Source organism: Gigantopelta aegis, chromosome 10, assembly GCF_016097555.1.
Source record: "Gigantopelta aegis isolate Gae_Host chromosome 10, Gae_host_genome, whole genome shotgun sequence".
Classification (NCBI taxonomy): Eukaryota; Metazoa; Mollusca; class Gastropoda; order Neomphalida; family Peltospiridae; genus Gigantopelta; species Gigantopelta aegis.
In genome coordinates, this window is record NC_054708.1 from 58,405,013 (window position 1) to 58,418,541 (window position 13,529).

General features: G+C 36.8%; 2 protein-coding genes across 4 annotated transcripts in view; both read right to left on the minus strand.

Annotated features, from left to right (window-relative positions):
- The window catches only part of LOC121383965 (E3 ubiquitin-protein ligase MIB2-like), a 166,767-nt gene that overhangs the window by 18,956 nt on the left and 134,282 nt on the right, over positions 1-13,529 (minus strand). The window lies entirely within an intron of this gene.
- On the minus strand, positions 10,289-13,379 carry LOC121383974 (baculoviral IAP repeat-containing protein 8-like). Of its 2 annotated transcripts, none has more exons than XM_041514096.1 (3): positions 13,212-13,379; positions 12,263-12,432; positions 10,289-11,297 (listed from the first exon to the last, which is right to left on the minus strand). In XM_041514096.1, exons 1-3 carry the CDS (start codon positions 13,370-13,372, stop codon positions 11,278-11,280), a joined length of 351 nt encoding a protein of 116 aa, XP_041370030.1. In that variant the 5' UTR covers positions 13,373-13,379; the 3' UTR covers positions 10,289-11,277. The 2 variants fall into 2 exon arrangements, with proteins under 2 accessions (XP_041370030.1, XP_041370029.1); XM_041514095.1 differs by having other exon boundaries at positions 12,263-12,435.

Genomic DNA, 13,529 nt, shown 5'->3' on the forward strand with positions numbered 1-13,529 from the left:
AATGGAGATTGTTTTGTTTAGTTAAATGGACTTCATTTTCTGTGCATTTTAATTTGGATAATCAAAAAGATTTTAAATTCTAACTGCAGGAGGGGAAATGTTTTTGGATACAGTTGCGCAACTGATTCCCACAAACACGTCTAAGAACACGTGGTGTTGTGTAGCCTCTATTAGAAATTCGCGAAAAAGAAATAGGCAGAGTTATGTCCCCTAACCACTAACCACTTCTGGCGCGTTCCGGTTACAGCAAGAATGGTCAATGACCACAGTTGTTTTTTAATCTTCAGCTGAGATTTATGAATGCCAGTCCCTAGCATCATAAATGTCCCTACCTATGCTATAAAAATAAAGAATGATACAGGTAAAAAATAAGTTGATGAAATTGCGTTTTGTTATAACTGACCATGTTTTAAATATAGGAGATGAATCTAGCGAGCTGTCACCAACCCCGATTGTTTGGGTTTTCTTGCATGGAAATTTTTGATTTTTTGTTTCAAAGCTGCATTCTCGACTCACATTAATTATCATAATTTCATTTATACTTACAAACACACCTGCAGTTTTAATGAATTGTGTGCGACAGTAACACGGGAAACGCATTTTTTCATACTATGGAATTTACTACAATTTATTTCTGAGCTACTTGTTTTCTAAATTACACACAAAAATAGTATAATTTTGTTATTTCCAAAATACTCTTATTTTTATTTTTACGTCAAACCAAACTTAAACTATTTACAAAAACAACAAAACATTTTTGTAGGAGGATGGGACGGACTATATGTAATATTCCAATCAGAACATTCCCATTCCCCACGTGCTATATTATATTTGTTCTTTTCAATGTATTTCCTGGGACGCATGACCCGACCCCTCCCCTAAAAACACCACTAGCCAGTCTAGACTTCCTCTACACACATTCCTGCACACGCGCCTGTTTGACTAAATATTTCGTTTGCATTATAAAGTGTAAATTGTGATGAAATAACAGCTAAATATATAATTTAACCTAAAAACATCTACCTATAGTAAGAGTACTTGTTTTGTTTATATCAAAATATTTCTGTAAACATATTTATGTTACGTCTTGCATGCCGATTATTTAAGGTAGGTAGATGCCCATCATGTTAAAATAATACAGGTTAGTTACGACAGCTGGACGTGTACCACAAGGGGAAAATTCGTCTTCATTCCCCCAATAAGGATACCTTGTTATTGTAATACACCTACACTTTTGGAGGAAAAGTGTAGGTTATCTGTGAATACACCTACATATTTAACAAAAGAAACCGGAGACCGTAAGTAGGGTATAAATATACATACATATTTCTATGGCCTTTTAACTGTGGGAGGGGGATGCAATCTAGGACAGTGACTCCTGTCACCCAGGTTTCCATAACTCTCTACCTCCTCCTCCTCTCTCTCTTTCTCTCTCTCTCTCTCTCTCTCTCTCTCTCTCTCTCTCTCTCTCTCTCTCTCTCTCTCTCTCTCTCTCTCTCTCTCTCTCTCTCTGAAGTATCGAAATAAACATTTTCGGCGATCACACGTGTATGTATGTGTGTGTGTGTGTGTGTGTGTGTGTGTGTGTGTGTGTGTGTGTGTGCTATTCATTGAAACGCATTCTCGGACAGTGACCCCGAACCCTCGTTTCCCCCCCCTCTCTCTCTCTCTCTCTCTCTCTCTCTCTCTCTCTCTCTCTCTCTCTCTCTCTCTCTCTCTCTCTCAAATATCGAAATAAACATGTTTAGACACCAAGTTGCCTTAGTTTAAGAATTTCTTGAGGTGTCGTTAAACAAACATTCGTTTCTTTCTTTCCACACATTTGCCATTATTTGTGAAAATAAAACCCAGACTGTTAACAGTCACCAAGACGAGATATGTCTATACGTGTACCATGTAAGCAACGAGATTTAACCATGCATAAATATAAATATTCAACTATTTTTACCTTCTTACCTAGAAATGGCGTTGATTATAAAACACTCTTGAACGTCCAAAATGCTTTAACTGTAGTACGTATACGTTTACTAAGGTACAGACGTGCAAATCGTATTTAGTAGGCTCTAATAATATATATTTGACCAGGAAACTGAAACCACGAATTATAACTATTGACACGTCAATGGGGAAACCCCAAAAGTAATTGATAGCGCAGTCATCGAGAAAACTAAATGCACTGAATGTTTTACAAGCTGGCACTAAAGTTTCTGCAGAAATAAGAATGGGTTGAGAGAAGTGAAGCCCATTCTGATTTGATTGATTTCAACATATTTTCATGCTTATATCCAATTAAGGTTCAAGCACGCTGTCCTGGGCACACACCTCAGGTATCTGGGCTGTCTGTCCAGGACAGTGGGTTAGTTGTTAGTTTGTTAGTGGTTAGTGAGAGAGAAGAGGGTGTAGTGGCCTTACACCTACCCACTGAACCCTTAAGAGCTCGCTCTGGGTTGGAGCCGGTACCGGGTTGCGAACCCTGTACCTACCAGCCTGTAGTCCGAGGGCTTAACCACTGTGCCACCGAGGCCGGTGCCCATTCTGAGACTTGTTTCTTAAGAAATGTTTTAATGCCTTCTAATCTGCTTACAGCTGTCTGCTAAAACATATAGCTCATTATCAACATATTGTTGATACCATATATACGACAACCCAGTAGTAACCCAGTTAGTACAAGTTTCACATGTATTATACAAGTATTTATAAACATTCAATAATATACAATTATCACTTTTCAGTACCGTTAGCTAATATTTTAGAATGATCATATACCTTTTGTATTGTAATGGCATTCGACCTAACTCATTATAAACACAGAAATTCATTGCCTTTTTGTGAACTCCTAATAGTACTTTAAAAAAAAATTGTATGTACCTTTTCGATGTCATGACCTTTATGAAATCCCTACGTTTCACATCCGTAGTTTAAAATAGGTTGAATATACATGTATGTGTCGAATAATGACAACTCAGTTTCCTTGTTCAGACAAAAGTTTGATACTTATCTTTTAAGACCAAAGACTGCTTTTTGTGCTTGAATTGCAATTGTCTTTTGTGTAATACGAAATTTACCATTGTATCGAAAAGTTACACCTTGATAGTTAAAATCATCCAGTATATCAATTAGTGCTCCTTTGTAAAACCACTGTTCCGTCGCTTTTGTTTTACCTCCATTTTGAAAAATTACTATTTTAGTTTTGCTCACATTTACTTGTAACTTCCAGTCCAAACAATATCTTGCTAAACTGTCCAGCATATGCTGTAAAACCTCAACTGTTTCAGAAAATATCACTGTATCGTCCACATACATTATCAAAAACAAATTTAATAGTTCTAAATCGATTGATGAGCAGTCATCATTAATGAAATGAGATTCAAGGTCATTAACATACATAGAAAATAGGAGGGGCGAAAGGCCCTCCCGCTGAAAAAGACCTCTGGAAACGTCAAAACTGTCTGTTGCACTAGATGAGCCTTTCACGTGGGCCTTGAAATCAGTATATAGACATTGTATTACAGTTAAAACTTTTCCTGTGACACCGGCTTTAATTACCTTTATCCATAATTTAACTCTGTCTATATTATCAAAAGCTTTGGCATAATCTATAAAACAGCAATACAATCGTTTTTTTTGTTAGAAATTTTGTTACAAGGCCATAAAGAACGAAAATCGCATCTCTTGTGCCATAGCCAGGTTTGAATCCGAATTGTGCGTCTGTTACCATGTTGTTGTCTGTGCTCCACATTAAACGTCGCTGGTTTAGTACCGATGTGAACAATTTTGCTAGATTACTAAGAAGAGAAATTCTCCTGTAGTTATTTGTATCCGTTGGATTTCCTTTTTCGAATATAGGTGTTATAACAGCATGTTTCCATATAGAGGGATACACTCAAGAATCCAAAATAATATTAAAAAGTTTGGTTATGATCGGAAACAACTCGTTCTTAAATGTTTTAAGAAACTCGTTCAAAATATTATCAATTCCAGGTTTTTTTTTCATTTTTAGTCAAGTCGATGCACTTCATGGCTTCAGCTTCAGTGATTACACAATCTAGCTCCTCGAATATCGTATCGCGTCAAGTTGTCTCCCCTGTATTGCACGAATCGCTAACATCTGCTTCTTTTGAAATAAATTTCTAAAATGTTTGGTCAGTTCAACAGTGTCAATATTTACACAGTCGTTTATTTTTTCCCTGTTGAAACATCTGTAAAACATTTTTGGGTTATTTTTCCTCAAATAACTTAGTTTATTACCTTATAAATTTTTATAGAGATATTTATTCTTATTACATTTACGTTTGAAATCGGACTTCGCAACACATAACGCGTGTCTACACGAATCTGTTTTGTATTTACTAAAAACATGTATAATGCTTTTTTTATAGACAATTTGGAGACGTTTACATTCCTCATCGAACCATGGCTTATCCATCCTCTTGATGTTGTGTGTCTTATTATTTAACCTTACTTCATATTTACAGCTATCCGTAACATAATTTAATATATTAGTGAACTGTTCTACATGTTCATTCACAGATTCCCTATCATGTATATCAATGTTGTTTACAATCAATTGGAGCTCCTCTATGCACATGTTCAAGAGGCTACCTACAGCCTCATTATTCTCCGGAAACCATATGCATCTCATTTCAACCCGTTCGGCTTGGATATATTTCGACCAATGGCTTTAATGAACGTAACGATATCACTACTGGGGCGTGGTCAGAGTACTCATTGAACGAATCAACGACAGTTATTTACGTTTTCCCACGTGTCTTCACTAACAAGCCAGTAATCTAGGACACTTGTTGTTTTGCTATTGAAAAACGTTGTTTCTCCCTTCACATCGCTAGAATGTCGACCGTTTAATATTATCAAATTGGTTGCTGTGCACAAACTTAACAGTTTCCTTTCTGAGCTGTTTAAAGTTTTATCGCATGAAGATCTAGGGGATCTCAGTTTTGCATCTTCTTCTGTGATCAGTCATGTGCTCGCTCATCTGATCCCTTATTGTTGTTTCGGTTTTATCACCAATACGAGAATTCAAATCACCCATTAAAACAATTTCACCTAAACCTATGTAATAAGCACAATCACTTTCGATTTCACTAAATAAATTTACATCGTAAACCTCGTGAAATCTTATGTTTTCAGGGGGAATGTATGCCATGCAAAAATAAACATCTTTTTCATACTTCAATGCCTTTTTACATAACAGGTTAGTTTGTTCTATATTAGATGAATTTGGAGTAAAATAAGGTGACCATTTAGGACAAATGGTGGCCCAACAGAGGTTTGACTGTTATCTCTCTGGGTTGTGCTGGCCAGGGAATCCCTTGCGAAATATTACAACAGTTACAACCTTTGGACATTTTTCCTGGAACTAATTTTGTAACTACATACCATTGGTAGATCGATGGAATATGACTATAGTACCAATCACCCACAACACATTAATTAGCCAAGTTGTCTTACTGTTTAACATTGTCTTAATATATATATATATATATATATATATATTAAAATTATTTATTCAGTTAATAATAGCATAACAAATTATGTTTTACACCACTAGATAACATAAAATAAATATGTGTACCATTTATTGTAGTGTATACATTGGCCATTTTAAATTAAACTTTTCCCTTAAATATTAGCATGTTATCGGGATTAGTTTGTTGGAACTTGTGTATGTATGTATGTATGTATTCATGTATGTATGTATGTATGTATGTATGGGGGGCATGCATATAGCTGAGTTAAAGAGCATCCTTTTATGGATGCCTCAATAGCTCAGAAGGTATTATGGAAAGTCTGCAATATGCGGGTCATTCGGTGCAACAGGTTGGAGTCCCAGCAACGGCATGGGAGAATTTGTGAGGCCAGAAAGAATTTAATTATCCCCTGCACCAGTGCGTTAATATGTAATATGTAATCGTCAACCTCGACACACATACAATATATAGATATTCATACGTCAATACATACTAGCCAGTGCCAGGTCTGCCCACTTTTTCATGCACATAAGCGGGATCGACCGCGTGACTTGTAGGCCCCATGCATATAGTTGAGTTAAAGAACATCCTTTTATGGATGCCTCAATAGCTCAGAAGGTATCGTGGCAAGTCTGCCATTTGCGGGCGATTCGGTGCCATAGGTTAGAGTCCCAGCAACGGCATGGGAGAATTTGTGAGGTGAGAAAGGATTTAATTATCACCTGAGCCAGTGCGTTAATATCTATGTATGTAATCGTCAACCTCGACATACATACAATATATAGATATTCATACATCAATACTATGTCATGTACGTAAGCGGGATCGAACGCGTGGATTGTGGACCCCATGCATGTGGTTGCGTTAAATGGCATCCTTTTTATGGATGCGTACGTAATGTTACCCTCAGTACCCTGTGTTAAAAACCCTGATATTGTTCCCCTCCAACCCCATTACAAAAGAGGAAAAGGCATTGCAAATATTCCAGACTTTCTGCAAGGTCAGAAAACTTCAGCAGAATCATGGCGTTTAGATATGGTAACACGAGATGTATAACGATTTTTTTAAATTACGAGAAGCTGCCATTCTGGAATTGTCTGTTTTACAACACCTTGGCACATTTTAAATTACGGTTTTTTGGTGTCTAACATATGGTTGTGACATTTGGTCTAGATGTTTCTTCCCCCGAACAGATAACTGAACTCGGTGAAGATGATTTAATAATAGGGTCCTTTATTCCGGAGCATATGGATATATAGTCGTAACAAACCCTATAAGCAAAAATGGCGTTGTTAAAATACATTCACAACTATACATAAACAGTCTTAAAACACCATATTAAAACACATTACAGTATATATCAATACACTCTGCAGTCTAGTTATTATCTACAGATAATAGCAAATCGCATAAACAAAATATACAACCATAAACTGAGCAATATTTAGCCTCGCTACAGTAAACATCAAATATAGGCATAATACACAGTACAGAATTACCGTATGTTAAACGACTGAACATTAATCAATCGCGGGTAATCGTAAATCAGCAAACAATTACAGCAAACAATTATACACATGGCGATATATAGTATAAAAAAAATAAAAGTAAGATACACAAAACATTATCCTCATAGGTGATACGGTTTACCTAGACACTGAAATACCAATACCTTTAGCTGTGGGCTTTAGGGCGGTAACAAGATGAAAAACCGTAAAAACGTCTATAAGAAACAAGTAAAATAAAACGAATACATTTCCTATTTAATATACACACATACACACTATTCACATACATTTCTAAAACATTAATGACTCATTTAATTATGGCTTGGCTATAGGAATATCCATTATTGTTACAGCGTAAGTGCCACGCCAAAATTTTAATACTTACATTAATCCAGTTTATTCCTTTATCAAAGTAAATGTTAATTGAAGTAGTTATTTATTTAAGCCTTATTTGTAATTTATAAACTGTACTTTATATATGATAGTAAAGTGAATTAGGAAAGTAGAAATATAACTCACCAATTATCCCAGTATAGGTTAAAGGCAGATTGAGAGTGGCTAGCTTGTGCAGATCGTGACATGTGAAAGAATGTTAGGTGAGTGACAATGAATAGCCACCAACTGGGTCAAACACAGCTGGCCAGTCTATTGGTTGATCGTCACTGTCCCTGGTCAGAGGTCAGATGTTTAGACAGATAAATGCATGTCCCTACAGCTCCTAGCCAAAGGTTTAGGTGCATATGTTTTGTGCATACTAAAATCATTAAAACAATTAAACCCACATGGTTACATTGATAGTGAAGGAAGGAATCTGCTCTCACTACATTATATATTTCTACCGGAAAAGAGTAAATAATATTTATATGCATAGACATAATATCAACTAGCACGGTATTTAACATATAACAAGCATGGTTACTGGTTGGGACGAGAAAAACCCAATGAGTCCACCGAGGAGGCTCGATCACACGACCCAAAAGAACCTAGACTGATCGCTCTACGACTAGGCTAGATATAACCCATAAAGCAACTGAGGTTATTCTCAAATGGTCCATTCCGCTATTTTGTTCCACAGCTGGTATATCAAACGTTGTGGTACACGCTATTTGTGAGTGCGAGTAACAATGCCATTTGCTGATAGTCGAAAGGAGAAGCCTATGTAGCAGTAATGATTGTCTTAAATACAATAAACTCAACAGCCTCAAATTGAATATATGCGGTGTGGTGTCGTTCAAGCATGCGTTACTTTACATTTTTGTGTTATTACAATTTCTGGTTATTACATTTTTTGTTACAATTATTACAATTCAAATTCGTCAGTATTACAATTCAGGGAAGTTTTTATTACAATTGAAGGGCAGCAATCTGGTTATTACAAATCAAGGGCAATTCTTTGTTACAATTCAAGTCAGTATTACATTTCACGGCAGTTTTTTACAATTCAAGGCAGATTTACAATTCAGTCAGTATTACAATTCAGGGAAGTTTTTCAGGGCAGTTTTACAATTCAAGTCAGTATTAAAATTCACGGCAGTTTGTATTACAGGGCAGATTTTTCACGGCAGTTTTATTACAATTCAAGTCAGTATTACAATTCAGGGCAGTTTTTATTACAATTCAAGGCAGATCAGGGCAGTTTTATTACAATTCACAGGGGCAGTTTTTTACAATTACAGATATTACAATTCACGGCAGTTTTATACAATTAAATCAGTATTCAGGGCAGTTTTTATTACAATTCAAGGCAGATATTACACGGCATTACAGGGTGATCCCAGTTTTCAAACAAATTTACAATGTCTGAAAGTGATATTTTGATCACAAGTGGATTAAAACGTTAACATCAGTGAGCATTGTGATTTATCATGAGTATTACAAACAGCAATTACTACAAATTAATATTACTGGATGCAAGGCATAATTATAACTATATATATGTATGGAAAGAAATATTCACAATTCACGGCAGTGCGATGGGTAAAGGGTGATGGAAAACCAAAATTCGCATCCATCACGAGTTGAAAGCGCTATGTGGGGGGGGGTGGGGGGGGGGGTCAGTGCGATGGGTCGGGTGATGGAAATTTGAGTTGAGCGCTATGTACTTTAAAAAAGCGTTGAATCTCATGTGTTCAAATATGGCATTTCCACACTTCTTAAAACAATGACAGTGAAATATGGCGGCGCCATGCTATCCTCGCCACCCCCCCCCCCCCCCACCCCACATGCCGCGGCCCATGTCAACCGTATTATTAACATTCAGCTTTACATTACTGACATTCAGTGCCACCTTACATCTTTGTACTTTATGCAGATATTATGACAACAAAAGCAACTACAATTTAGTCTACAATACCAAGTGTTCCCTTATTTGTTTCTCTCGTTATATATAAAGTATCGACACATATACAACGAATATCTGAAACTGAATTCAGTCGTCAACCTACTCACCACCACCCAACCCCACCCCACCACCTCCCCACCACCATGTACGTCATTTCCATGAGTCCGAGTACTCGTCTTTGATATCACCAAGACCACGTCAAAATGTCAAAGTATTACTAACACTGATTATACCACGTACTGCTGTCTGTCTCTCCCATTTAACCCCATTCCACGTATATTTGTGACCCCTTAACAAATGCGTATTCAGTAGTACCACTCATCTCCTTACCCAATTCCTGTCACAACCAATCCAATATTTGAATCCCAGTTAAAATTCAGCCCGCGTCTGTATCACGGTGAGCAGTCGGTGCAGTAGCATTATGTTAGTTTCGGTCTATCAGCTGTCACGACGGAGTTGGTCAACCCCCCCCCCCCCCCCCCCCTTCAACTTACGACGGGCGAGCTCAGATTAAAATTAATCGGCCGTAGGTGTTGTATACGCTGAGAATCGAGTTGTAGGAGGGCTCAGTCGTAGAAGTCGTCGAGAGATTGGCGAGTTGATAAACTACGTCGTGACAGTTGGTAGTCTAACTTTAGCATTACATCTCCCCATTTGACCATTAAACCTCACTCTCGGTAAGAGCCGGTACCCGGATACGAACACAGTACCTACCAGCCTTACATCAATGGCTTGAACTAAACCACCAAGGCTGGTTAGCGAGTCCTTTCATGGGTATGTTCTGAGTGAGTGCTCCGCAAGGATCAATGGGTAGGTGTAAACCACTTGTACCGACCAGTGATCCATAACTGGTTCAACAAAGGCCATGGTTTGTGCTATCCTGCCTGTGGGAAGTGCAAATAAAAGATCCCTTGCTGCTAAGCAGAAAGAGTAGCCCATGAAGTGGCGACAGCGGGTTTCCTCTCAAAATCTGTGTGGTCCTTAGCCATATGTCTGACGCCATATAACTGTAAATAAAATGTGTTGAGTGCGTCGTTAAATAAAACATTTCTTTCTTTCTTTCATGGGTATTTTACACTATAGCTGCGATTCTGAACAGACAGACGCGTTTTACGGATATAAAGAATAGAACATGTTCTAACTGGAGAGGATGTATAAACTGTACTCACTGTGGACTGCGCGTCTAGTGGAGACAGTTAAAGTTACAGTTTGTTTAATTTAACGACGCCACTAGAGCACATTGATTTACAAATCATCGGCTACTTGATGTCGAGCATTTAGTTATTTTTAGACAGGAAACCCGCCACATTGTTCTATCAGTAGCAAGGAATCTTTCATATGCACCAGGACAGGACACCGCATACCACGGCCATTGATATACCAGTCATTTCCCACTGGCTGGAATGAGAAATAGTCCAATGGGCCCACCAATGCTAGAACAACCGAACATCAAGCGAGTGCTTTACCAATGGGCTACGTCCCGTCCCTCGCCTGGCTTATAAAGATGTCTTATAATTATAAGTGTATTTTGTTGTGTTGTGTTGTTTGGAGTTTTTGGTGGGGTTTTTTTTTTTTTTTTTTTTTTTTTACTGTTTTTGTAATTATAAAGTATTTTTTTTAGCCTTTAACCGTTTAACGTCCGTCTATGTATATGTGAATAATATTCAGTCAAGTGGTCGTCTTAAAATAGTCAATACATAATAGTGTACTTATCTGTACATCAGATAATTACAAAGTGCTAAAAAACCGAAATCAATAAAAAAAAAAAAAAAATGATACCAGTCTCCCACCTTTTCAACAAATTCAAACAAAATTCAAGACTAAACAGAACATAGCCATATGCTCAAATTTCTAAGTATTATGCATTAATTATTTTCTTAGCTTCTCTCTTCTCCAAAACATACGTAGGTGTGGGTTTCTTGCGTGGTGCAACTGCTCCTCAATCAATCTCGTTGGAGTCTGCAATTTTAGAAGAATTAGCGGTATTCATTATTTAAATTATTTACTGAATTCTTTCAACTTAATTTATAAACGTTGGCTTATTAGATGCATGGGGAGGGTCATACACAGCAAATATTTTCATAGTATATTTTGAAAACCGAGCAAAACTAATAACGAAGCTTCATTCATTTGGAACGTCTTTCAGCATGGATTGTTCTTGTTAATCTCAATAAGTTGTAAGTAATTTTTATTGGTTTAATGAACAAACAAATCAATACAAAACAAAGGACAAGCTGGTAATTTTGGAGCCTGTACCAGGATCCGAACCCTGCACCTACCAGCCACCGAGGCCATTACCATATTGACACCATTCACATGCTAATTAAGAATTACTCTTCTTGAACTAGTCTCAGGGGAGAGAAGGGGAGCGATAGTGATAGCTCCCCTTAAATGGCGAGCTCTGTATATATCTAAACATATAAAATCAATTCTGTGTCGTCTGAAAGAATGATGTTCTAATATTATATAAAAATGACATATTAAATTTATAATATTCTGTACCATGTGAATAATTCACCAGGGCGAGACCCCACTATAGAAACACAGCAGAACAAAAATATCCTGAACAAACGTTCCTATCTGACTTAGATCTTATGAGGTCCTGAATTATATTGAGTTTAAAAACCACATACGAATTGAATAGATGTATTACCCTAACTAAAGAAATATTAAAACATAATTTGAAACTAAAAGTATAACGTGTTTCATATAAGTAGATACAATGAAGTTATATTTTTTGTAATTTGTTTTTTAAAATGTCTGTATATAATTCTCTTGTAAAGAATAGCTTAAGCCACCTTATAAATAACACCACGGCTAAGTAGGTCAACTTGCAGCTTGTAGATCTTAACGACATGACCTACATGGCTTCCACATATAATCTAGGTAAAATTGCAGATGTATACATTTAAAATGATTATTACCTGCATCAACAGCTTTTGTGACCTCTCCTCCACAAACTGGACAAATGGACACCATCTTATGACATTCTCTGCACGTCATCTTGTGGTTACATGGCAACAATGTGACGTCAGCGGTGCGTGAGAAGCACTGAGAACACAGCAGAGCGCTGACTAATGCAGGCGCAGGTTTACTGCTGTTAAAAAAGGAGAAAACTCAGAGATACGATGGTTTATAGTTTGTTTTGTTTAACGACACCACTAGAGTACACTGTTCGAGAGATACGATGAATTCCTTCAGCTGCTACTAATACAAGAACACAACATAAACGTAACGTGTAGTTAAACCAGATTTACTGAAATAATATTTATAATCCTAACGCTTACATTAATCACGACTAAGTAAAACCAATTGCGTTCTCTTGATCATGTGAACTTTCATTCGACCAGTCCTGGAGAAAATCATCAAATTCGGGGAAAAACGATTGGAAAATTCAGGCAAAATGAGTTGGCTTGAACACTTTCCATAATTTTGCTAACAATAATAATAATAATAATAATAATAATGATAATAATAATATATTTTTATTTCAGATCAGTGACCCATAGAACATGTTTAAACATCACTTACAAAACTAATTACATAGTAGACAGTAGCGTGTGCCAGCGATTTACACATACAGATTTGACGTATACACTTGGACTGCGCATTTAGGCAAGTAGGTCGTTATACTGTAGCGAATATACTGTTGAGCGAAGTAAAGCGCAAAAGTTTTTTACTCGATGACTGACAAACATCTTGCTGGCACTGTATGGTCGTCGTTGTCCGTTGTCGTTGTTATAGCATATGTTAAGACCCTTCAAGGTATCCTGCGTAAATTTAGGTCCCTAGTTGTAATCCATGTAAAAATGTGTAGTGATTCGTTTGGAACCCTATATAGCTGTATATGTATACGTGTATGTGTATGCATACCTTTCTTTTTTGAAGTTTTCTACAGCTTTTTTCAGCGTCTTGTTAGAACAGACATCAATTGGAGTTTTATCGCGTTTGTTTTTGGCGTTGACGTCTGCTCCATGCTCCAACAGGAATGTGGCCAGTTTAATACGACTCTGAGTACCAGCGCCCTGTTTCATTAACTTCTTTAGCTGTCACAAATAATAATAATAATAATAAGAAGAAGAATAATAATAATCATTATCATCGTCATTCTAACAATGATGACAACGATGATGACGATAATGATGCTGATAAGAAAGAAAAAGAGAAATCCAAACAAATTTTTGAAACAGT